Source organism: Rhea americana, unplaced genomic scaffold (genome assembly GCF_003343005.1).
Source record: "Rhea americana isolate MKP2758 unplaced genomic scaffold, rheAme1 scaffold_194, whole genome shotgun sequence".
Lineage (NCBI taxonomy): Eukaryota > Metazoa > Chordata > Aves > Rheiformes > Rheidae > Rhea > Rhea americana.
Window position 1 is genome coordinate 510,592 of NW_028186083.1, and position 25,892 is coordinate 536,483.

General features: G+C 39.8%; 1 protein-coding gene across 1 annotated transcript; it reads right to left on the reverse strand.

Moving 5' to 3' along the window:
• On the reverse strand, positions 1-24,076 carry TADA2A (transcriptional adaptor 2A). Its single transcript, XM_085302904.1, has 15 exons — positions 23,790-24,076; positions 22,840-22,946; positions 21,708-21,767; positions 20,964-21,055; positions 20,054-20,211; positions 18,526-18,614; positions 17,648-17,720; positions 11,721-11,784; positions 9,647-9,690; positions 8,758-8,868; positions 7,304-7,375; positions 6,528-6,660; positions 5,787-5,830; positions 3,767-3,840; positions 1-1,751 (listed from the first exon to the last, which is right to left on the reverse strand). The coding sequence occupies exons 1-15, from the start codon at positions 23,812-23,814 to the stop codon at positions 1,566-1,568; spliced, it is 1,332 nt and encodes a 443-aa protein (XP_085159030.1). The 5' UTR covers positions 23,815-24,076; the 3' UTR covers positions 1-1,565.
• Positions 24,077-25,892: the final 1,816 nt, after the last annotated feature.

The window sequence follows — 25,892 nt, forward strand, 5'->3', positions numbered from 1 at the left end:
TTTATTGCTGCTGCTTTTATTTAAATAGTATTTACTGAATAATTTAGAGGTCATATCCGTACAGCCACTGTTGTGCATTTCTCTCTCCTCTCTCGTCCCGAGGCACTGATGGATATAAATACAGGCAGTTTCATCATCTTTACAATCTCACTCAGAGTCCAGGAACACAAATTCAAGACGGTTTTAAATCATTTGGATTTTATTACAAACCAAAATATTTCACATTCAATGGCACCTCAGGTACATGGGATAATTACTCTTGGGGGGGGGGGGAAGGAACCCCCCAAATCCAAACATCTTAAATAGGTATCAGTATAATTATAGCACAGTTGGGATTTTTGAGATGAAATCCCAAACTTGAGAACRCGTCGTCTCGCCTGCTTTGGTTGTTAGGTAACGTGCACGTTGCTTCTGCCAGAGCATGCTAACGGGACGCGTTATGCTGAGCCGCGGGAGCTGTCTGATGAACACGCTTCACTGTCTAGTAGCCGATGCAAAGCCGCCTCTGAAAAGAACAGTCATCTTCATCTCATTTTTATTTCCAAATACATGGCAGTCTTATAAGGGATTATCTGACGTGACTGGGTGTTGTGTGTCTGTGTACATACGCCTGTTACTGCTTTTTTGGTCCACTAGGTATGTTCCACTAATGCGGTGAAGTGCAAGGAGGAGGCCCCCTGCGTGGAGGGGCAGGAAGGGTGAAAGGACACAACCTTGGTGGCTCGAGGCTGTCTCTGCTTCTGTCTTTTGTGCGAGGGTGTCTGGGCGCTGAGTGGCATTTTATTTACGCTCTGGAAGGCTGCTCTGGTTTTAACATCCAGGCTTCCCAGTGAGCTGGAGCAACCAAATAGGAAGAGGAATTCTATGTAACTTGACAATTGCAAACCGCGTAGTGAGCAGATGAAGCTTACTGGTTCGTACAGTACTCTCATGCTGTGATATGTGCTAATATCACATAAAAGTAACACCTGTTGGAAAAGCCTCCCTGCAATGTCCTTTCCTATCCTTTATCACAATTAAGTTAAAAAGATTGGACCATTGCAAGTTCTATTTTTATACCCTCAGGCATGCGCTATCTCCTCTGAAAGCTGAGGCTGTTCTAGACACGAGTACAAGAAGGGAGGGGACTGCATTCCTGTACCCCTTCACTCGCACAAAGTCAAATGTGCCTCATTACATGCTGCTCTTCTGCCCTTATTTTATGTCGCTGTCAGAATAAAAGTACCATGGTTCTCTTCGTAGTTACAGGAGGTGTTAGAAATGAATGCCCATTCACATTTAAAATTAGCTTATATGGCATGCAATTCTTGCTTATGCTACATGGCAGCATAATTCTGACAACAGCAGTGTTAAACAGCACAGTTGAAAGAAAACCAGACAAAGAAATGTCAGTATTCACACAATTTAACAAAGCTCCCTACTTGTTTTTACAAAAAAGCCCCAAAAGATTTCAAACAAAAGGAAGTGTCCTTGATTCAACACTGTTAAAATCTTTCAGCACTGTCAAAGTGACTTCAAAGCTTCTCCACGTCTGTCTGCTCCAGCCAAGGCGCATGTGTCTCTCCTCAGGCTTTCGTGATGTACCCTTCTCTGATAAGGAAGTCGTAGATTTTCCTAGTTTTGTTCACATCGATCTTAATGAGTGCTCTAGCCTGTGCTAATCTCAGGCCTCCTTGTTTGTTACACTCGTTCACTAAAGCAGCTTTATATTCTAAATAGGCTCCAGGGACCAATCTCACCATCTGACAGAGCTGGAAGACAAAAGGTAAAGTTAATAAACTAACGCTTGTCACACACGCTCATTTTGTGATCCCTGTTTGGGGGAGCAACACTGTGAATATTTTTCTGAAAATGCTTTTTTTTTTTTTTAATACAAACAAACTTTTTTTTGTATGTGGAGGGACTTAGTAATTGCATTCTGAGCTGTCTCAATCCACAGGTAGGGAGAGGAGGAGCTTTCTGGCTGCTGAATTCAAAAACATTCCCGACTGAAAAATAAACTAGGAGGATGAAAGCAAGCTCTCAGCTCACAGAAGCGTAACTATGAGTGTCCTGTGTGGGCGTTGCTCTTTACAAACCAAGGGAAGTACGCATGCCAAAGGCTTGCAACCAGCAATTCAGCRTGCTGGACAAGAGCCAGGGAGGGCATCTGTCTATTAATCCCCTGCAGACTAGGTCTTTAATACCTTTCTACAAAAGCAGCTATGTACACAACRCTTGCTCCCTCCAGAAGTCTAGGATGGAAACTGTGCATAGAAGGCATTATGTATTTGCAAGTGCTGAACTTAGTGAAAAGATACCGCTGGGGTATCCTGTAGGCTTCAAGTTTTCTTCTAGAAGCCCCTGTGTTCTGCTGTTGGATTGTAAAGCTCCCCTTTCGTTTCTGAATACCAGCTTTCTTCTAGGTTGTGCACTGTATTGCTCCCAGTGGAGATACTGGCTGTCTCCTCCTTTTAATAAGGAAATGCTTAATGGTTGTTCGTTATTGATAGGAAATAGCTGAGACAGAGTCTGAGTTCCTCTGAATGCTGCAGACAAGGAAATCAGATTCACATACACACTAATGTCCTAGTCACAATTACTTATATGCTGAATGGACCCACAAATACCATGTTCCACGGTGAATCTGTGATCTGATTTTCAATGCTGCTATCTCCAGTGAAGGGGAAACACAGCTGATTAATACAAATCACAAGAGAGGAAAAAATGTGAAATATATCCACAGCATTTCATATAKACTGAAATCTGCCTTGTGCACCATCTAAGCACAGATTATGACTTTTTATATATATATATATAAACCTTATTTAAATAGCTTTCCATTGTTTTCTTTCACTGACCATATGTATTAAAGGATAGACGCACAACATGGTGAAAACCATGCCCTAGCTCATCTGCAGACAGACAGGTTGGCTTTGCACAGTTCACCGCACTACCGCTAACAGCACGGAGCTGGGTGTGGGCCAYGAAGCCTGCAGAAGCAACTGAGCTGTAAATACAGCAGCCTCCTTGCTGCCATGTTTACTTCTCCCGGGAGTTTCCACATTGATTGCAGTCCCAGTTCTGGTTGTTGATCCTCCCTGTGTCTCATGCTGCCTTAGGTAACTGAGCAAGAGTGCCCCACAGGGGACTGCAAACTCCAATGCCATGCCAAGCCAACAAACAGGTTGTAATAAGGCAAATTCTGCTGTCTGCCACATATGCATACAAGTAGCTTGGTATATAGAGCAAAGAGCAGAATTAGGACAAAGCATCAAAATAAGAATATGCTGTTACCACTTGCATGGTTCACTGTAGTGTTTCAGTGAAAAAGCAAACACAATTCGTGGAGGCTTGGCTGTGAGATATCTAAGTAATAGAAAGAGCTCGTTATTAAGGTTCAGTGATCTGTCCAGCGAAGCCCTTAATGAAATCCTCTGCCAATTTTAAAACAGATGTTCATTAAGAAAAATAACTTCTCTGCTCACCCCAGTCTCACAAGGGCAGAAGAGGATGCCATACTCTGCACATCATAATGGCATGTAATGACACCTCAGTGCTCTTCAAGTTTCTCTGCTAAATAAGCTTATTTCTGAAACAGTGTTGCAGGCATACTGCACTGACTGAAGTTATGAAGCCAACTGGAAAACCTGAATGACTATTCTGAGCAGAAAAGAGTAGTTGAGGCCTAAAACGGAGATGATATTCAGAGCATCCAGGACAGATGATGCGAGTACTGTGAAGATAAACAGTTATATCTAGGTCATCTTTTCATTCCTTCCCTCACCTCTTTCTCCTTTTCATTAAGTTTCTCTGTCCCTGGGAGACCTGTGAGGTTCAGTGGTGGGGCACTCCGTCTACCTGTGRAGACAAGAAAGGAAAACACTGAAAACCTCTGTGCAATTCGGAAGTGGCTGTTTCTTTGTTGTGTTATCACAGAAGCAATTTAAATACCCATGGTGTTAACCCAGTATGATCCAAGTATTTATAGACAGAGTTACTTAGGATTTAACATAAAAATTGCTCAACTTGATAAAAAGTATGGCTTTACAATTGACGTAGATAAGCGCTGTGAATATTTGTTCAAGCACTCTTGTCATTAGCTGTGGCTTATTGGCTTTTTGGAAGAATTGGTGGGTAACAGATTCCTGCCAAATAGACACTGGCCACATTTAAGCTTGGCTGTACCTCCCTGGTGAACTCGATTCCTCGGGCTGGGGTTAGGGAGTTCAGCGGGGCCGGCGGGTGTGCCCTGGGTGTGCCCCGYGTGCAGGCTGAGCTCCTAGCAGGTGTGAAACCAGTACCTTGTAAAAATACTGAGACTATTTATTGGTGTGATTAACCGCCAACTTTCCTGGCAAAGCTGACAATCTCCCGGAGCAGTTTGCTTTAAATGTTTTTAAATATGATGYAGGTAATGCAAAGCAAATGCAGTCTGAGGGTTTATTTTTGTCCATTATCATAAACAGTGCTGAAAGTAGTATCTATCACAGGGCAATGTGACAGTTTTCACTTTCATTATTTTTTTATAACTTTGAACTTTAATTAGTGAAGCTGAAACTTTTCAAAGGCCTGCCTGCTTGCAGGATATATATATATTTTTAATTAATCTTCCAGAGTTCAGAACAAATCTAGGGATGTTTATTCACAGATTTAGAAAGTCTATTGCCCCTGTCTTATGGGTTGCATATAGGGCAGTATCAGAGATGGGTCTCCTTGTCCCAGGACAGCCTTCCCAAATTTGGCAATGCGATAAGCTCTTGGAAAATCTGTAGCTCTGTTTCCCTATTTCTCTCTCTCTCTCTTTTTTTTTTTTTTTTTTTTTTTTTTAACCCAGGAAATGACACAAACCAGCTACGTAAAAGAAAATGCATTAAGGCCACAAAGTCAAGATGTCAGAATAGAAGGGATCAGAATTCAAGTTAAGCAACATTAATTGCCCTCTCGTATACATTCTTTATGATAGAGCCTTTAATTACATGAGGTATATGCAGAATGAATGGTTACCTCTCAGAAGTATGGTTCATGTGATTTTTTTTTTAATTAGTCTCCACATAAAAACTAGATGAGAGACGGTTATAATCCATTTTCTCCCTGCAACATTTAACAGCCCTATACTGTCCCTCTCCCCTCCCTGTAGTCTCATTCCTTGTATGCCATCTGGTGACCGCAACAAATGAGGATGGGATTTTGCAGGCCTTCTTCACAAAGGTCTTGACTAACCCCTGAATCTACCCGAAATAGGGCTCCTCCTCGTGGAAAAAACATAACTTGTGATTACAGACTTAAAGACTATCAAAGCATATTCATGAGAAAGGAAAACAGAAGTTGCACAGGCAACCTGTATTTTTTTTTTCATTCTGTAATTAGCAAGTGCTTGATCTTACGACCATGGTGTGCTTCTTGGGCAACCTTCTTTGGTGTTCTACCCTCCCAAAGCTGCATTCTGTCAGGTTCATATTGCTATGATATGTGGTATACAGGTACATTAAAAAGCTGTAATAGTTTTCACAGGGGAACAAAACGTAGTATTTAAAAGATAAAGCTATTTGCTTTCCTCCCTTGTTAATGTTGCTTTAGGATGGACTTTCCTTCTCTAGCCAGAAAAATCCAGAAATTCAGCACAAAGCTACAGACTTTGCATGTGGAACGAGTTGCAGATCAAGGAAATGTTGACTTGTGCAGTGGTYAAGCAGCGAGGCTTCAGGACTGACACTCTTGCACTCAAGCAAAAGAGTCACTCTTCAAATGACTTGTCAGAATGGCATTACTGGCTTTTATCACAGACTGTCACATAATGGAGTTACCTGAATTTGAAACAACCGGCACTGTGGGACTCAGGCCAGAATCACTGAAAATAAAGGAAAATTTCAAATTATTTGCACGTTACATAAGAATAGTTGCATGTGTTGGCCCTGAAACTACTTTTTTTCCAACTTCTAAAAATCATAGAATTCAACTTGCATAACCCAGGCTCTGAAGTCAAAAGGATTTCTAGAAATTTAGCATTTCTGAGTTTGAAGACCATTTCTGAAACCTATTTAAGAAAAAAAAGGGAGGAGGGGCCATGAAAAGTTGAGTGGAGACTGTCTGGAAAGGTTACAGATCATCTTCTCAGACTGTGTAGCATACAGGATGCACTTCCTTTGCATTGCAGCTTTTTCCTTAAATCAAAGAGCTTGTGAAGGGTTACTATATATTAATGCTGCTGCTACACCTAAAATCCTCTGAAACATTTCAGGTGTCACCTTTGCTCTCATTAATATCCATAAAGACCTCACTTCCCTCCATGACTTTATTAACAGAAGTTCAATTCTTGAAATAGAAAACAGAAAACTGAGGTTTTGAGCCCTTACTAGTCACTTCCTTGTGTGAAATTCAACAAGTACTACTGCTGTTATCCAGTTTCTTGCTTCTCTGAATACTGCAGACTGTTCTTACTGTAATAAATTGGGAATGCGTTCATTGTTATCAGATGGAATGTGTTTGAGGTACCTCTCTGGCTAAAGCGTATGTGTGTAAAATGCAGAGTCTTACTGTAACCGTACATATCAGCTTGTCGACTGAGCCACTGCTGGCAGGCACTGCTGTCCTGGATGTACTGCAGGACCTCTGAAAGCATCGTGCGCTTTACGCGTTCCTCATCTCTCGTCTTCTTGAGGTGATCGTATGTTCTTGCACCTATGGCGGACAGACACCATATTCTCACCAGCTGCCTTTAGTCAAAGTTTTCTGCCTCTTGTTTCTCTACTTTAGGAAATAAAGGAGAAACTGTTCTCTAGCACTGGACCAGACTCTGCCTTTTCTCCCTCATGAAAACTACTTGCCGTAAGAAGGTATTAGATTTCACCCTCTCTGCTCCTGTCCCATTAATTTCAGGCCAAAAACAAACAAAAATGGACTTCCATGATCCGCTTCAGGACAGAACAAGACATWTTAAAAAATCTTATTCTTCTCTCCAGATTTTACATTTGTTGATAGCCAGTGAAAGTGTCCAGACAGAAAGCACTAGAAACCACTGTGCAACTATACATACATAAAAATTATTATTATTATTATTTTCCCTCTGAAACCTTTTCAGAGTGGTGACTGAAGCAAAGCTCCAGTGGACAAAATATTCTCCAAGCTGATGGCTCCAACTAGCTCTAAAAAAAAAGACACAGCTAAAGTTATGGATTATTGCTGAAGCCTTGTTCAGTTAAAGAGCTAGGCAAATACATTTTAAAAATGCATACCCTTTTTATTTAACGCACTCTAAAAGCTGCAGTCATCCTTCCGCACTTTGATGAATGGGATTGGGCTGAATAAGGCAGTGTGTACTTACTACAGAAATTGGTGATTCCTGCTGCTCTGTACTCCTGCAGTCGTTTTATTTCCCTTCGCAGCTCGAACTCCACTGTTTTTTCCCCCAACAGTAAGCAGAAGGGAAATCCAAAAAACAAATGTGGGTCAGTGGGCACAGCAGTGAACAGTGGCACACTAGGAACACTGTGCTTTGTCTACAGTTAGTTACTAAGTGTACACAACCACGGACAGGGAGAACATCCTGAGAAAAGCCTGAATCACACCTCAAACCCCCTATCTGTGCCATAACTTTCCTTGATCATAAACAGCTTTCTAGCATTTTTGTTCAGAAAACTTATTTTATCTTCACACTTAGACAGTTCCTCTGCCATATCCTGGTCAAGGTAAAAAATATTTAATAATGTGGGATTTCTGCAAGGCGTTTCAACAGGTTTGAAAAAATAATCCAGCCAGGCTCTTTATAGCGTAAAATGCTGTCTTTCAACTACCTTTTCCATAACTGGATGTTCCAAAATTTTTCATTGCTGACAACTCTTTCTGCAATCAGTTCCATAATGATGTTAGGATTAAATATCCATGTTTCTTTTGCTTAGAGATATCCATTGCCTATAGCTTTTATTACCTGGCTTCCAGGCATTACTTAGTTTTACAGTAAGCAAGTTTGCTCGGCTCAAATTTCTTTACTCRTACTGCTCAGTATAATGTGTGTATTTGAGGATCAGGTTAACTTGAGGATTTCTATTACAATAACAACAAAATCAGGTTCCAGGAGTAACACTCACGTGTTGGACTCATGATTTTGCAGGATCGTGCTTTTGGTATTTAAAAAACAAACAAACCACAACTCAAAATATAGTCACAATTGTTTAAGTGCTTTGTTCTTGCTAATGAGGAATAATTTTCACAGTTTAACTCACAGAATTAAGCAGGATGTAATGACTCGTACTGGAATTTGACTATGCTATGATTATGTATAAAGACTTTAGATGATTTGGCGATGGAACAATGCCTCTCCCTTTAAGGCAAGGAACATAATGACAGCTGTACTATATAATTATATATACACCTAATAGTTTAACACGTATCATTCAAAGAATTCACAATTTGCTGCTGGCTCCCAGTCTCTCAATACAGACATAAACTTAATCTATTTTGTTTTTTCAATGATAGTGCCAGTAAATAAATTGTGTTCTTTTAATGAGAAAATACTACTACTAACACATGACTAGAACGTTCAGTAAACTGAAAAGTCAAACAAAGAACTCGGACAGAACTTATTGGAAAAAAGAACACTTGCTGGTCACTTAATATATCAACCCACAAACTTGTTTTTCTGAAGTAGATAGAAGAGAAGAAGAAACTCCCCCACCCCCCAACACACACAATGGTATATATTTAGGAAAGGTCACAGATGATGCAACCCCTCCTTATGCCTACTGAAGAACATGCAGGATAAATCCTTAATATACGTACATGCATGGCTTTCGATGAATTTATCATGCTCCACTGGTCCAAGGATTCGTGCAAATCGTCGCATTGTCTCATAAAGGTCTTGAACCTCCTTTGGGTATCGTCTTTCCAGAACTACCRTGAGGGGTGAGGGGGGGAAGTGACACACTATCAGCAATGTTTAGTTCTACCACAACTGAATCAGTGGTTGTCTTCTTTTCTCCTATATTGCTAAGACTTATACGCATACAAAGGAGCTTAAATTGTAGGGCTGGATTGGATTGAGGYCCTCCAAAGTTGCTGGAATGCTACCAAATTTCCTCAAAGTTGCTTTCAACTGTTACAACAAATAACCTGCACAAAGGCATGAGTAAATTATTTGTATTCTATATTACTCTTGCTATGAGAACAAAATACAGTTTGCTAGAAATAGTTGAAAGGATCCTGAATTGACTACTAGCATCTATGAAATGTSCTAAGATCCAGATCTGGTACAATTCTTGGCCATTTTGGGGTCACAACTACAAACTGATAAGTAAAAAGCAACAAAATTATACTACCCTCACAATTCTAAAGGCAGGAAGGAGCATGATTAAATGTTGTTTGGTCATTTTTTTAGATATAGCAAGATGCATATAAAAAGCCTGGATTTCACCTTCCCCACTCAGGTGGAGAGCCTAAATGCTTCTGAAGGGCATCTCAGAGTCACTAGCTAATACACTGAGTTGGGAGCTGTTATATCCAGCCAACTGGAAACAGTCAGGCAGGAAATCTGGTGGAATTTAGGCCATTTGAATATGGTCCAGKATGAATAAGCCACACTGGTGCACTGGAAACAGTGAATATTCAAAGTTTTGCCTCTGAAGTTTGAGTCAAGGTTGCTTTAAAGCAAGTAGTTACACTTGATACTCACTCTGAAATTTTCTGAGGTTGATCAGGCCATGATCTCTTATAATTCTGTAATAAGAAGCAAAAAAGTATTAATGAAAAGCATTAACTCATGTACTATTGCATAAATACAAAGACCTCATAGGAAACCTTGATTTAGATCATCAGATGGGTCTAAAACTAAACACGTATGAAGTTGCTATAACCCTTGAGCTGGCTAGCTGAGAAACGTGACGTAATGATGCAGCAAGGCTTTAATCTGAGTCAGTTTTGGTTAGCAGCATGCATCAGCCGAACTCTGACTGCACAAGGCACAAAGGGAGCTATAGTTACTTCAAGGGGGTTTTAATTGCTTTTTTAGACATAGATTTCACAACTACAATGTCTTATAGCTTGTACTTCCAAAATAGGAATACAGTGAATGTCTCATGATTTCCAGCTTCAGAGAGAGAGGCGAAGCATCTTTCTGTAAGAGAAAGGAGTGCAGAGATGGAAGGTAAATCTCCCTCCTGGGAGCAGGATGAAGAAACTTTTCCATGACAGCTTAGATTTTAAATGGAGGAAAATGACTTGGGCAACTCATAAGGTTGAAATGTTCATGTCAGTGTTACGGAAATGAGCAGTATAAAAAGGCAGGTAAGGTATTTACAAGTGCATGACAAATACATTCGTCACAGGTTTTGGCAAATGTCATGTGGTCACTGATATGTGGCAATCTGATAAATACCCAGCTTGCACAAATGATAAGAGATACTACAAAGTTAGACTTGTCAAGGTCAGGCTGGACTTTGCTCTATGAAATCCATTACATTTTCTTTAATATGCATAAAAGAATATTCCCGTCCCATGTAGAGACGGCTTTGTGACAGTGACACAAGTATTTCTATGTCATTTTTCCTATTTCCTATTTGTCCTATTCTGCTGTAGAAAATTTACAAAAACTGACACCAATTTAATTTATGCAACTGAGCCTTATGGCACCTTCTTTTAGCAAGTCATGCTGTATCATGACAGCAATTATACCACATAAGTATTTTATTTATGAATTATGATGATCCAGCCCAGTAGATACCAACTCTTAAACTGTTCTTCAACAGAGCTATATTATATTATGAGGAGAAAGAATGGAGGAGTCTTTCTCCAAATTATTAATTCTTCTAGCAGACAGTAACACAGCACGATATAATTTTAAATATTGAACAAAGTATTTGAAAGTTATAATAAAAGTGAATTTAACGAATAGATTGAGTTATTCTAAAAAGCTGTCAAATCAACTGACTAAATTATTTGAACTCACACAGGCAATATAGTTATCTTCATTACATGTTCTGAAAAACTAACTTATGGACTACTAAGAACCAAAAATAAAGATGAAACCATCTCTGTGGAAAAAATAGGGGGTCTAGCAATTAGTCATAGGCTAAAAACTCTGTTCCCTAAAGTAGGGAAATGAATTATATGCAGTCCAGCAGCACTACACTGGGAACAAAAAGAACAGAGATTTGGTGGTGGGGGGGGGGTTGTTGTTGTTTGTTTTTTTGTTTTTCCTTGTTTCTAGCTCTGATCTGTGACCAGTTTCCCAAGATACTATTTCAGTTTCTCATTCTGCAAAATGGGTATGTTATCTCACGAAGTGTGCTAGAAGCTTAGTCATTTATGTGTAACTGGAATTGGGATACTTATATGATGAGCRCTATTTACATGATTTTCACATGCTACAGAGGATTGGAAAACAGCCTTTTCACAACTAATGACTTGTTTTGAGATTATAAAAGAGAGTTAAAGTGTGCAGAGTCCTCTGACTGGAAGCGAATTTAACCTGTGTGTACAAATGAGGATGAAGGTTTGTTAATCTGTCTTTTCTAGCCTATTACCATTGATAAAGCCATGTGGTTGATTCTGGTCTTGGTCTGCGCACAGGAGAACTACATATCCAAGATGAAATCTGTCATGCAAATCTCCTAGGAGAAATTCTCCTATGAGAGAACCTTAAGGAAGGCAGCTATAGGAAATCAGTTATATCTAGTATCAGGACACCTTTTGGGGCACATAACATGGTAAGGAAGCAAAGGAATACAGTTATTGATTTTAAAACTCACTTTTTTCTCCTCTGTCTTTCCTTTAACCTGGAATGATAGATATCTACAACTGCAATCTTCAAAGCTGGGAAGTATGGAAACAAAGATCACATGTTACATAAGCAATCACTGTAACAGGCTTATTTTCAAGTCTTTAAGCTGAAACAGTCACTCCATTTTGCTTGTTAAAAATCCCATGACAATTTTATAGGGACAAAAAACCACTAGAGGATAACCTTTTGCAGACTACACATGCTATTTGTAGAAGCTTCCTCCACTCACTCCTTTCAAATATATTATTGCCTGTAAACATGAACCCGGGAGATCCTGAGAACTCCTTTCATCTTCCATTATACAGTCTTGGACTCTTTTAGTATTAGCATATATTTGTTCTTCTGTACATGCCATTGTCTTGTATTAATTCTCCTGAAAAGTAAACTATCAGATTAAAGGTCCTGAGGTGTCATCTTTGGACAAAGGTTTGTTCACATAGAACAAAGAACTCTAAGGAGCAGACAGACATAGTTTTGAACTGAGAAGATTCAAAGTAGCCTTTGTTAAGCTTCTTGAAAACATCCACAAGATTTTAGCTTGTTAACTTCTAAACTTATCTATCTGTCAGAAGAACAAAGTGAATAGTTCACAGCAATCTGAAGAATAACAGGAAAAAAAAAGCCATGCTCATTAGAAATCATAACCCCTTTTAAATGACAGGTCTGCAGTCCTGGCGCATCTACTCAGAGATGCTTCAACTTCTTTTAACTGTAACCATTAAGTTAATAAACTTTTTTTGGTAAATTCCCCAAAGAAAAGGAGACACCTGACACCTTCCTTTTCTTCATTTTGCTAAAATAATGTAAAAATTCCAGGTCATCAAACAAGCCTTCGTTGGCTGATTTCTGGGCTATTTTCTTTTTTTCCTTTATGTTAAACATTTCACTATGCTTACAGAAGGAACACGCTTAAGACTTCACAGTGGACTTACTGTCTGTACAGACTATGTGCAACTCTGAAACTAAGCAAGAGAATGTCCCTTTTAGCTGCCTGTGCTGAGCAAACGGGCGGCCCAGTGTGGCAGAATCCAGTATGTGGCCACTCCTTTCTGTGTAGTTTTAAGAAAAGAGCAAAACTGATAACGGCAGTTTATTGACTGGATTCCTCRGTAAGCAATTAATGATGCAGTAAAGATAGGAAGTGTGGCTATGTATTTTTTTTAAAACATGTACTTATATGTAAACATCAGGAAGCCCCTAGCCTCTAGGCAATTCACCTGTGAAATCCTCTGGGTAATAAAATTTCTTATAAACAGGGATAGCTAAAGCCCAAGGGTTACACATATGAGCTCAAGCGTCATCAGTTTTGAATTCCACTTATTGATCCTATATATAWAATCTTCAATTTGTGCATCTCAATTTATGTAAAATCAATTTGTTATGTTATCCTAGGAGCAAAAGATTACATATAAAGACAAGAGAGACAGCACAATGCTCTTACTTCTTTTTTTGCAAGTTTCCTCTGAACAGAATGTTGAAGAACCAGTAYGTATCTTGATAAAGATGTATTTGAGTTTCCTAATTTAAGGACAAGCACAGAGAGCATATTCTCTTTCTTGCTTATACGTGGKGACAAGAAAATGGGAAATGTAACAAGTTAAACATGAATGAAATATCTTACTAAGTTCTGGAATCGCTGCCAATTTACATAAAATCTTTTTGTATTTTTAAACCCTCTGCAAGCTAAGCTAACATGTTATTTTCTGGGGTTTGTGTAGGCAGAACTTAATGAGTAGACGCAGAAATTGCATCGGAGAACCTCTATAAATATCACAAGCAATTGTGCACCTATAACCATTGCATTTTGGTACTTTCACTCGAATGCAAAACATTCTGAAAGAAATTACAGTTGACTGGGGAGGGGAAAAACATTCATGAGAACAAATGAAGGGGAAAAAAATCAGCTTCTGTGTAGAGAAAAATTAATATTTGCTGAAGTATGTACTTTTGGAGGAGTTTTGTTTTTAATCGACACATTCACACAGAAACAACCGATTACAAGGTCTGGAATGCATGAATAAGTCAGACTACTAGATTGTTACATGCTGCATTGAAATGAGAAAAGGGATGCTGTAAGAATGAAAATGATTTGCCTGTGCTTTCCCCCTTGTGTTATATTAGGGAGCCAGTTGTTTGTACTGATAACTTTAGAAAATCCAAGCTGATACCATGTTCAAAGTATCCATTTTGGGAAATGGTAAGTTTCCTTGAGATGGTCAGAATTGCTTTGAAGGATCCAGTGACAGGCAGAAAGTCAAGGCTCCCTTCTCTATTCCAAATCATCAAAATATTTGTATTTCTCAAGACTGTATCCAAAACAGTTTATTTGCTTTTCATTTCTCTTCAGTCCCATTTGGCCTGCAAAAACTTTTTTAAACGCTAATGAGTGAGACCTTTGTTTCAGGCTAGCTAACCTCTGTTTGGCCTGCAATACCCAAATAATGGGAAGAATGCAAATTAATCAAAGCAAACAGGCTTTGTACCCAGTGTGCGCCTTGGTTGGTACAAAATTACTGGATACAATCCAAATTTACCCTTCCTAGAGGAAAGCAGGACCCTAAGTAAACAAAGTATCTGCCTTCAGAGTGTCCACAAAAGAATAAACATTATGTAATATTTCTTTAGAAAGATATTGACTGTTTTGTATCTTATGAAATGAAATTTTACTATTGCACAGTCAGAGCTGCAGTCTGTTTCCACTTGCTTCTAAACTTGCAGTTTTAGTAATTACTTTACAGTACTTTATAGGAGAGGAAAAGGGGATAAAAACCCTGATGAAAGATAAACTTCTGATGTTATAATTCAGTCAAATAAAAACTTGTAATTTATGAAATGTTCAAACACTCTAGGCTGAATTAGATTTGTAACCATTGTTTCTCTTGGTATGATTATGTTTTTGTTTAACTGCAGTATATATTTGCATGCACTTACCATGTTGCAAGTGCTGAATAAAAGTTAGCAATTCAATAAATTAATTTAAATATGAGATATTTCAAACAATTCCCACCATCTCACTAATATCAAGAAGTGACTGAACAATGCCTGTGACCGCCAGTGTGGTGGGAGGAGCTGGATGAGTCAGCAGCACAGGTTTCTGCGTTCCTCATACAGGGCCACGTGGGAGTCTTTCCACTTTGTATTATATTGTATTCTTCTTGCAGGAATACTGAGAATTTGTTCAAAGTGACAAAACAAAAACATAATAGGGAAGATGCAATGATATTAAGAGACAGAGGTCAAAAAGTTCAGATTCAGATCTTCTATAAAATGATTTTTACRAATTTTTAAGAAAAGCAAAGCAGCATGGAGGAGAGTGAAGGAGGAAGGGGGGATTTTGTTGCAATGAAAGCCTCAAATATTCCTCTGTTACATGCAACCCAAATACTGCAGTACTGATTTGAGATTTGTGAATCAAAAGAGAGAGCACAGAAATTATTCTGTTCAGTTTGTTGTCAGGGCCTAGCACAAGTAACTTTTTTATATATACATACATGTGTGTGTGTATATATATATATATATAAAATATATATATATATAAGTATAAAAAACTAGATTTCAAAAATTAATCTTGAACCCAGTGAAGTTTCATGCATGGAAGGTAAATAAACTGAGGAATTTTTCACAAACCTGGCACTTAGTCCATGCTGCAAAAACCCTGTTTGGATTCCCCTGGACTAAACATGTTAAAACCTTGCTTTACCTCTTTCCCTAAAAAAACTAYTGTAGCCAGCAAAGAATTTGCCTTKAGCAGATGTAGTGGAAAACACTTTTCAAGGTGCTTTTCAAGGAYCTTTTTGTAAGATCTAGTTTGCCAGTGGGCAGGCTGGGGTAGAGAGGCAACACTACAGCCACTTTGTGGAAGTACTGGGACAGGCATCCTTGGGAGAGACTACGAGAACTTATGCCTCTGGGGAGGCCCCATAGCCTTCCCCGCCTGCAACTGAAAAGTACAAAGATTTCTTTAAATCATCCAAGAGCCTGTCCCTCCCATATGGATCCAAATGTCGAGCTATCTTCTAATATATGGAATCCTAAAACTAGCTTGCAAACTATTCTGAAGGAATCAAAGTCAGCATCTGAGATCTATAAAACTACAGGATGAGGAAGACATGGCTTCTTCCTTTTTTGTACAAACTTGCAGAAGGGAAATATCTAATTCCAAAGTTCTTTCTCGAGAATAATTCTTTCTATCCTGAGATGCCTCAAGCAAAAGAAAAATAGCTGGCTAGACCCTGGGACTTCATTCTTCCGAGGCATTCTCTCTCGTGTGGGCAGCTGTGGGTTGGAAGACGTAGTTGGTAGTGCTCCATAACTTCCACCAAACAGTTTTCAAAAGGCAAATGCCTGACGTCCTATACTAAATACTGAAGACAACTGAAGTATGGACTAAGGAACATCCAATGAAATTATCAGGCAAAATATCTGACAGATGGAAGGAAGCATTTTTCACAGAATTCATAATTAAATTCTAGAACTTATAACTCAATTGTGGAACTTGCTGCTAAAGGATGTTACAGAGGCCAAAAGTACAAATCTATACAGCTGTAAAAGTAGTTAAGAAGTTAATGGAGGACAAATTCTTTGGTCAAACTGGTGTGAACACAACCCATGGCTCACAAAGTCCCTAAATGAATGACAACAGACAACTTGGAAGATATGTCAGGAAAAGTATCAGCCTGTACTTGCCCTATTTCTTACATTCCTCTCCTGTGCATCTGCTATGGGATACTAACAGGATACTGAGGTAGGCAGACCTTTGATCTGACCCTGTGTATCTGTATGACATTCAGAACAGATAAGGAAAGATGATTTTTACATCTAGACTGACAACTTACTTAAATTGGAGGTTGGCAGGAGATATCTTAATGGTTGAAGTGTACAGCAGGAGGAAGAACATATGTGAGGGATATGGCAAACTGCTTGTAAACCAGCCTGAATAGAGTTATCAATTAATGAATGGAACTAGGAGATTATTTTGCTTTTTTTAGTTTACCAAGAATTGTTGTAAGAAATGGGAGCAAGAAAACTTATGTTTAAACACGAACATAAAAAAAGAAAAATGGCACAGTGAATTCATGACAATGCACACAAGCCAGTCCTCCTTTCAGTWAATGTTGAAAGGGAACACTGATATATGATTCTGATGACCTGTTTTGAGCCAAGGGAGTCTGCATTTCCTAAAACTTTGTATAGACTGCTAGATTTGAAATTGAATTTTTAAGTTTGTAAATACTACCTATAGATAACAGGATTTGTCTGTGTCTCCAAAAGATGCTAAGGCTTTAGTTTAAAATTTGCTGATGTTAGATGGARAATTCAGAAGTGTAAACCCAGTACTCTGAAGCATTATCCGTACCTACAAATAGGGGGCGGGGGTGGAATCTTTTTTGCTCTATTAAAACGTCATTTTAATAATCTAATACTAACATAGGTTAGAATAGGTGATAAGACTTTTAAGCAACTACATATAGTAGGGCAAAGGGATCTTAGCAACAGAAGGGAAGGTATCCATCTTTCTGAATCAGAACAGCCTTGCTTTGATGGTCACAAACACTATGTGGATGGAAAGAATATTTTTTGGTCAAGGAGGGGAAGGAATGTCAAGGTTTTGACATTTCTGTTTTTTTGACACGTTCTACTTTACAATTGGCTATGTTTCAGTAGTGAGTGACATGTTTTATTATACGTATAAATACCATTTGTACGTCTGTTGAATAAAAGCTTTTAAAAGGGACTTGAAAGTGTTAAAATCCCAGCACATAGACTTGAGATAATTAAATATGTAAGTTCACTTAAGAAAAATAATAGTACGCAGAGAAAAAGAAAACCAATGAAATACTGTGGAGGCACTCTGAAACTTTGTTTTAAAACAATGTATGAAAAGATGGGACTTACCATGCAAAATGTCAGAATCATCTTCTACAAAATCAATATCTCTCAAATCCCATTCAGCATAGTTGTCAAACTCCTGTTCAGACGTGATTAATAAATTGTCACTAACTGTCATTAGAAAAATTTGTATCAAATTTTGGTATGCATAGAAGTACTGAAAACAGAGATATTTACTCATAAATGGCTGTACAGGGCTCCATCCTTGAGCAAGATACATCACATGAGAGCTTTAACTAGGGAATGTATAATCTACACTGCCATGGCTGCAACAGGGACAACATGCTATGATAGGATAATGTGAATTCATCAGACAATTTCCATTACTCTCGTGCTGCAGTGAATATTCTGCTCAAAAATCCAAAAACAATAGAACCCTATATGGCTGAATTCATTACTTCCTGCATAGGAGATTGTTCTGCAGACAGGATTTTGGGGCCAGGGGCTCACAGTTAAAGACACTTAAAACAATGAAGACCTTTCAAGGGATCTTTGGATCAAGCTCATACATGCTTTTCTAAAGCAAATAAATTAGAAGCAAACTGAAGCTGATGCCTCTTGCTAAGCATCTAATTCAAAATATCTAGTCCGCTTACATAACAGCCATTCATTAGTGGACATCTGGTGGTAGCAGCGTGCCTTACAGCCCATACGCACAAAGCCAATGGCTTGCAGATGGCCGGCTAGCAGCTTTTTAGGGCTGTAGCGCCACCTCTGTAATTACATCCTAGGATTAATCAGTCTGTCCTGTCTGATATCCCATTTAATAATTCTTTTTTGAAGAATAAAGAAGATGATCTATAGGTGGGAGGGAAGCAAGTGTGTGTTTGGTGATTTCACATTTGGTAGCAAATATAAAATAATGGCAGAAGAGAGAGTCTTACCTCAACAAAGTCAGCTCTTGCTGGCATATACCCAGCCATATCCCTGGAAAGCAAGGAATCGAAAGTAGGCCGTGGGGGGTCATCAGCAGCTGAAAAAATAAAAGTTTTTAGTTGTTATGTAGGATTGGGGTCTTTTTTTCTTAACAGAAGAAGTGAGTACAAGTCTGTATATAGGTCTTTCTTGTGCAGGAAGAGAGGGARTAATTAGTCTAAGAAAAACAGCCTGCTTGGGCTATTATTCAGGGTTATATTCAGAAAAAGACTGAGTTCATCAGGAGAAAAATGCAGTACTTGGAGATCTTCAGAGTATTCTCGAAAGTCAAACTCAAAAATTCAAGGTAATAAATTGGCTATAAAATGTAAATTCTACGTTTCAAACTCAGCATCCCCTCAGTAAACCTCTGCAGACCAGCCTCAGTGTGAAGGTTCTTTTAGTTAATAGCAACAGTGGTGTTAAATCTGCTATCTTCTGGGTGTCATTTAGAGAGAGCTGCAATTAAAGCTATAGAACTCTCAATTTTTACAAGCACGTCCCAACTGAGGATCTCAGTGTTAGACAATAATGGACCAATGCTCAGGACACACTTGTGAAGGAGCTAAGCATTATAAGTCCCATGTTGCAGATAAAGAAAGCTGAGGCATAGAGAATTTGTCTTTCCCCAGGTCACATAAAAAAAAATCAATGGCAGCTAGGGATAGAACCAAAATTGTCCAGTTCCTACTGCTTTAGCTCTAAACACGTTATCATGAAATTTAAACCTTGAGATACCATGGCAATCTTTTTACTCAGCCATTTCTGGGAGCTTTATAAATGGAATAGCTGCTAAACTGGGGACCATTCTACAGATGTTAAATTTAAGGAAAACTGAAAAATAGGTAAATTGCTGAAATTTAACATACATTTTTAAAGGCATTTAAAAGAGAGAGGTGTGAAGTCAGCATAGTTTAAAGGGGTGCTTTTGTGACAAATCACATCAGCAGTTAAGCCTGCTACAATACGGATGATCAGATGAAATACTTCAGAGGTAAAACTGCTTTTTAGTTAACGTTGTTGTGCAGGGTCTAGATGGACAAAATCACCACCCCAGCATCAGGGTGAGATTTAGCATGAAGGACATGCTCTTAATTTGTGCCGCATGCGAAATAACTTTGAGGTAGCTTGTCCTTTGATGAATATGCACTTCCAGGCTTTTTCTGCAGTGATTTCTTTGTGTGACCATTTCCACCGGCTAGTCAGGCACCTCTGGTTTTGAGAACCTGTTGTATCAAACCACTCCGTTCCTTTCCTTTTCTCACTGAACTGGCAGTCTCCTGTATTTGATAAACCAATGTTTTAATACAGTGTACAGAAAGCCCTAACATCATTTAAGTTAGCTACCAGAACAAGCTCTCCTTTGGGGAATAAAACCAAACTGCATGCACAGTGTTCGCCCTTCTCCAAAGGCTGCTCATTCCAGTTTTGGAACAGCAGCTTGGGAGGGWGCTCCTCGCATCTCCTCGCAAGCATTAGCGGGCAGGGGATACTCACGGTGGAATGGAATGGCTGTTTCATTGTGTTGCACCTCTTCTGCCTGCTTCAGGTTCAGTAATGTAGATGCAAACAAGGGATTGTTGATAAAGTGTTTCATATAATGCTTCTCACACTCTTCCTTGGACTTTGTGCACATCTGATTGGCTACATCCTGCCTGAAGTGGAAACAGAGGGAGGTTTAATATGGAGAACACAGAAATGTTATAAGTTTTCTCCCTTCTTTAGTGGAAAAAGATAATTTTGAACAAGAGACTGATTGCACTGTGCACAGAGAACTAATTTGTGATAGCCTTAATTAYGTCAGCAGTGTACACATAAGAACCCACAGTTCTGTTGTACTAAGACTGGAGTTCTATATTTTTAATACAGCAATCTTTTCATGAAGGTGAAGAGAGAGAACTCAAGACTACAGATTTGCTTTATTTATAAATGCATTAAAAACCTGTAGTGACTACAGATATTACCTAAACAGAAAATAATATCTTCAGTGCTTTATCCTTCATAAGACAGAGAAGCTAGAATCACAAAAAAAAAGACAATACCTTGCCAGTTGATTGTAAGCAAACAAAAACTACACAGGATGAGAAACTCTGCAGTTGATTTTCACATAGGAGTAAAAAGATGCACAGCAAATCTTGAGCAATAATTGAGCTCCTTCAGAATCTAGTGWCTTAATGTGAACTGAGGGAGCTTTTTACCTCATGGGAGGTGCTCTGCATCTCTTTAGCAATTTGTATTTCTAATAGCAGCATTGAGAACAAAATCAGCTACCTTAATCTGCTTTAACTGCTCAATTAGTGTCTTACCCATGACAAGTCACAGACTGTCTGTTGTGCACCAAAGTATTCAACAGTGAATGCAACTTCCCATCATTTCACTGAAGTTGGCTGAACCACTAAATCCTCACCAGTTTCCAAATCCACAGTCCATCACAGCTTCTAGGAGTGCCATTTCCTCTTGAGCTGTCCAGTTAGGGTCCAAGACAGGGAAATCTGAAGTCTGGAAAAAAAAAAAAAAAGAAAACCAAACTGCTGTGATCTTCTGTTAAAAATCATCACATAAACAGCAAAGTAGTTCTATACTACAAAGCAACACRATACCATGGTAGTATAGTACTGGTATTTTTTAAACTTCTACTGCGTCCCACAAAATCTGATCAAATAATTATTGAATTATTGTGATCACTGGGTCATCAATTACAGCACAAAATAGTCAGTCACTACAGATCTTCTGAATATACTGTTATTTGTTCTCTCTGCCACTTGAAATTCAGCAATACTGTACTATGAAATATTATCTAAATTGAAGAACTGAAGACTTTTTAACTGATTCATTCTGGGGAAGGAAAAGTAAGAATGATGAAACAGAGCATTATTAACATGGTTAAAGAACTGAGAAGTCTAATGACAGGCTTTGTGCTATCCAGGCACAACAAAAAATGTATCTTTAAAATGTTTCTGCTATTCCATAATGTTCCAGGTGGACATTTTTCATTGCTCTCAAGGAAGACTTTTTCTTTTTTTTTTTTTTAATAGTTACAAACCTCYGAATCATTATTTAAACTTTTTAATGTAAGTAAACAAGGGTCTAACTCCTAGAAAAGTTATAAATGACCAAGATAGAGTAGATGTAATCTAAAAAGAGTATTTACCATTATTTCATAAGTATGATCACTCTGATGTTTCTTATATTCAAATCCTCGCGTGAAACACTGTGGAACAAGAGATGAGCATTATGTTATTCTTTTCTCCTGCTTTGAAAATGTTTGAACTTTTCTCCTTTTTTTTTTTTGCTTTTATTTGATGACCACTAGATATCCAAAAATGACTGATATATTTAAATATATATTGATTTCATTCAATAAAAATTATAAGAAGGTAAGACAATCTATGTTAAGCTAATTTGAAGATAACTTTATATTTTATTGACTATTTGCACCAGCACATAACTCCTGTGAATCTAYATACTCTTAGGCAGGTAAAAGAAGCTTAATGGTATGTTTTGAAGTGGATCATTCTAGGAAGATAGCACAAGACATTTTGTAAGTATTGAAAACATAGTTTCCCTTTAGCTTGTTTTCTGTATAGAAAGTATCAGCACGGTTTGCAGGTACTTTCAACACTTAAATTTCTCCCTTTTTCCAGGACAGATAAAAAAACAGAAATAAACCCAATATGCAAAATACATTTTTGTGTATTTTGTGTATACTTGAGCATGTGGCAAGCTAAGCACCTTTCTCAGTATGAAAGGTATTTGCCATTCTTTAATCATAAATAATGTAAACTTATTCATTTAATAATTAAAACTACTTTCTGCAGTTATCAGAACACATATCTCACTTTTAAAGAGTTGTATTTGTTCACAAACAATTATTGTCAATATTGCAAAATTTCTCCTAATTTCCTTTTCCATTTTGGAAAAAAATGTGGGGACAGGGAGAGGATGTTTCTTGGTGGCTTTTCTTTTTCATGCCATAAAAAATGTCCGAAACAATACCTCTCTAGACATGCAGCGGCATGTTCCGTTATGCAGTCATGCAGGCTGCATGTCTTCAGGTAGCTTTGGCTGCCTTCTCAAAGATCTCCCTCCTCCAGCTGTTCAAGCTAAATTCTTCCGGCTTCAACACATTCTTTGTAATTTCCCTGTCCCTGAGCAAATATGTGCTTTGATACAAGTTTACAGAGACCAGTTATTAATGTSTTTATGTAACAGCTTGACATCAGACAGGCCTTTGATGACTTTCTCAAAGAAATGAATGTCTTCACTTTTATCCTTGCACTGACCTGCAAGCACAAGAGGAAGGGAGGAGGCCCACACTCAGCACACTTGACGTAGGGCTCTGTGAGGTAAGAAGAGCAGCCTCGGCACGGGGGCTTATCAAAAGGGTCATCTGTGAAGCCAACAGGTAAATCTCATGCAACACAAACATGACACAGTTTTTGCAATTGTTCAAATTCACTTGCATTCAATAATTTCAATAATTTAAAATGCAGTCAGCTGTACATAACCTCTTTCCTGCTGGACCTTCTCCAAATATCTCTTGAAAAYTCCTTGTTCAACTAAAGCTGCCAGACTGATCCTAGCACTTCTTTGCTAGACCTGAAACACTAAGGGCTTAATAGCCTAATCTTGTGCAACGGAGTCAAAGGAAAGCCCTCTCTGTAGCAGCCTACTGGTATTTCTTAGCAGCGATGCAACAAGCTGTGCTACGTGGATGATTTGATCCTGTGCCTGTGATCTTGCACTGAAGACGAGTCTCAAGGACCTTACTTATGGAGAACACTGCACAGACAGCTGTGGTTTCCCATCCATCTACCTCAAGTCTGACCTGAAAAACTCATTGCTGTGGTTGCAAAACCATGCACTCTATTGCTCTGTAACCTGTCCAAACCTCAGACCCTGCTCAAACTGCTGAACAAGGAATGGAACACTGCTCTACAAGTTTTTCTTATTTTTTTTCACTGCCAAGTGGTCAGATTAAACAGACTCTCAAGTAATAAGAGCTGTAAGTCTTTTTTCACATAAAAACTAGTCCAACTATACCAAGTAGGCAGAAAAAAAGACCCAAATTCCCACCAAATAAATCATATACCAATTGTGCTTTTGAGAACTTGATCAAAGAAGTGACCCTGTGGACCACATATTGCTACTTTTCTGTCTCCCTCCCCCAGCCAACTGCTGATGTCTTTAAAACAATGCAAATCTTTTCCAAATCTCGGCTTATAGTACTTACTGCTGAAGGAGGCCAGGCACTCCATTCCTCTCCCTCAGTTGTACAGTTTTATAGCTCCTCTGAGCTATAAAAGCTATAAAAGTCCTGTTATAAAAGCCTGTAGCATAAGCCTCGCCCCAATCACTATGTTCAACTTTCCACTCGAAGGGTGTTTTCCACCTGAAGGAAGAGTCTTTTACACAGTCCTGGTAGACGAGATCCTCTCAGAACGTGCTGAGCAGCAGAGCGAAACGGCTGCGAACAGTCACTGTAACTGGGACCAGGAGACGTCGCTGAAAGTCTGTTTTCTGCAGGTRAGAGAAGAAATCAAACGCAGACAGATAAGATTCATCACATAAATAGATGTGAAGAGATGGGGATATAACTAAAGGWGAACATGCCCCAGTAAAGACAGTGACCGAAGTACGGCAGCATTGGAAATCCTGACGTTGGCATAGCACAGCTATCCTGTACGACCTCTGCAGAACCGGGAGCCGAGCCTGGCGGGTTATATGTTTGTTTGGGGCAGATTTTGCCACTTTTTTTACTCTGTGTGTGGGAAAGATCAGTAGATGGAGCCCTGAAGGCCTGCTCCCTGAAAAAAGAAGYTTCCTTCACGAAACGTGGAGAGTTTTCTCTGTAAGCCAGACTGTGACAGCTGAAGTAGCAACAGGTGTCAGCTCCATCGAGCCCGCTCGGAGGGCTGAACGGACCGGCCAGCCTCCCACGCAGCACTGCCTATTCTTTTCCTCTCCAGAAAGCACACAAGTGACTTTAGCCAAGATCTCAGTGCTATAAAGAGACACCTGCAACTGCTGCTGTAAGGGAGTGCTGGAGGGACAACTAACAAAGACAGAAGGGAAAAAGTGACTTCGACAAGCTCAGGGAGCAAASAAGAGGGGGAAGTGGTTAATCTTGATTTTGCGCTAATCTTAAAATGGCAAGTTAGGACAAAATTCCCAGAGGGAAGCTAGACAGCAATCCCAATTTGTTTCCCACTAACACGGTGCAATTTTTGTGAGGATCAGAAGCATTCTACCTCAACCTAATTTTACTTGGACTAGTTCTCCCTCCAAGAGACTTTAATTACATAAATAACACATTAAATGCTTCCTAGAAATTATTGGTACCAAAAAGTAAAAGCAAAAAARCCCATCCCAAACCAGCAGCACTACAAAGTACTGCTGATGAAATCCTGAATGGAAGCTTTCATCAGGCAACGCATGCGGTGAGCAGAGTTATGAACATTCGTTATGCAAGAGCCTTGCACCTCCAAGAAGCACCAGGAAGAGGAGCAGGCAGTGGGTGGCAGAGGACACAGCGATGCAAGATCCTACCACGCTGACATCRAGCGCATTTTTGGTGTTGGTTGTACGGTAGCTCTATGCTCGGCCCTGGTTCACCATTATCTGTACAGCGAGGTCCTACAGCGCTGCCCATCACCAAGGAACGGGGCTGTTTTCCATTATGGGATCTCTGACGTGTCTCACTCTTACAAGGCACCTTACTGGGAAAGGCTCAGGCTTCTCACACTTCGAAATTCAAGTTTATCTTTCTAGACTTTCCTTCTCCACTGCACCGTGCGGTGAGGCATGGTCCTGCACCCCAGACACGGCTGCATTTGCGCAGCCCCCCCACGCAGGCGGCAGCTGCTTCCTCCCAGTTACCCCCCCCCGGCGCCTCCGCCTGCGCCCTCGCAGGACCGAGAGCAGCCGGGTTCTCACCCCGAGCCCCGCGGGGCTCAGTGCAGCCGCCCTGGGGCGGTCACTCCCCTCGGGGCGCTGCGAAGCCTCGTGGCCGCTCCGCACCGCGCTTCCGCCAGCAGCACCGCGGGGACGGAGCCGGGCTGCGCACGCAGGGGGGGACGCGGCCCTGGGGCCTCGCCGGCGCCGTCACGCCAGCCCCCGGGGCCTGCCAACGCCCCGTGTCCCAAACCCCGTGCTCCACGCCCCACGCCGTGTCCCAAACCCCACGCCTCGAACCCCACGCCCCACGCCGTGTCCCAAACCCCACGCCTCGAACCCCACGCCCCACGCCAGGTCCAACGCCCCACGCCCCGTGTCTCGAACCCCATGCTCCACGCCCCACACCGTGTCCCAAACCCCACGCCCCAAGCCCCATGCC

What these genes read in the sequence shown, in the direction of transcription:
- TADA2A (XM_085302904.1), bottom strand. Translation starts at nt 23,814, where the DNA reads ATGGAGTGCCTGGCCTCCTTCAGCA. An exon ending in ATCATACTTATGAAATAATG is followed by an intron (nt 21,056 to 21,707) that starts GTAAATACTCTT and finishes TTTTTTTTCCAG; the next exon opens with ACTTCAGATTTCCCTGTCTT. An exon ending in TTAATGAAAAGGAGAAAGAG is followed by an intron (nt 1,752 to 3,766) that starts GTGAGGGAAGGA and finishes TTTGTCTTCCAG; the next exon opens with CTCTGTCAGATGGTGAGATT.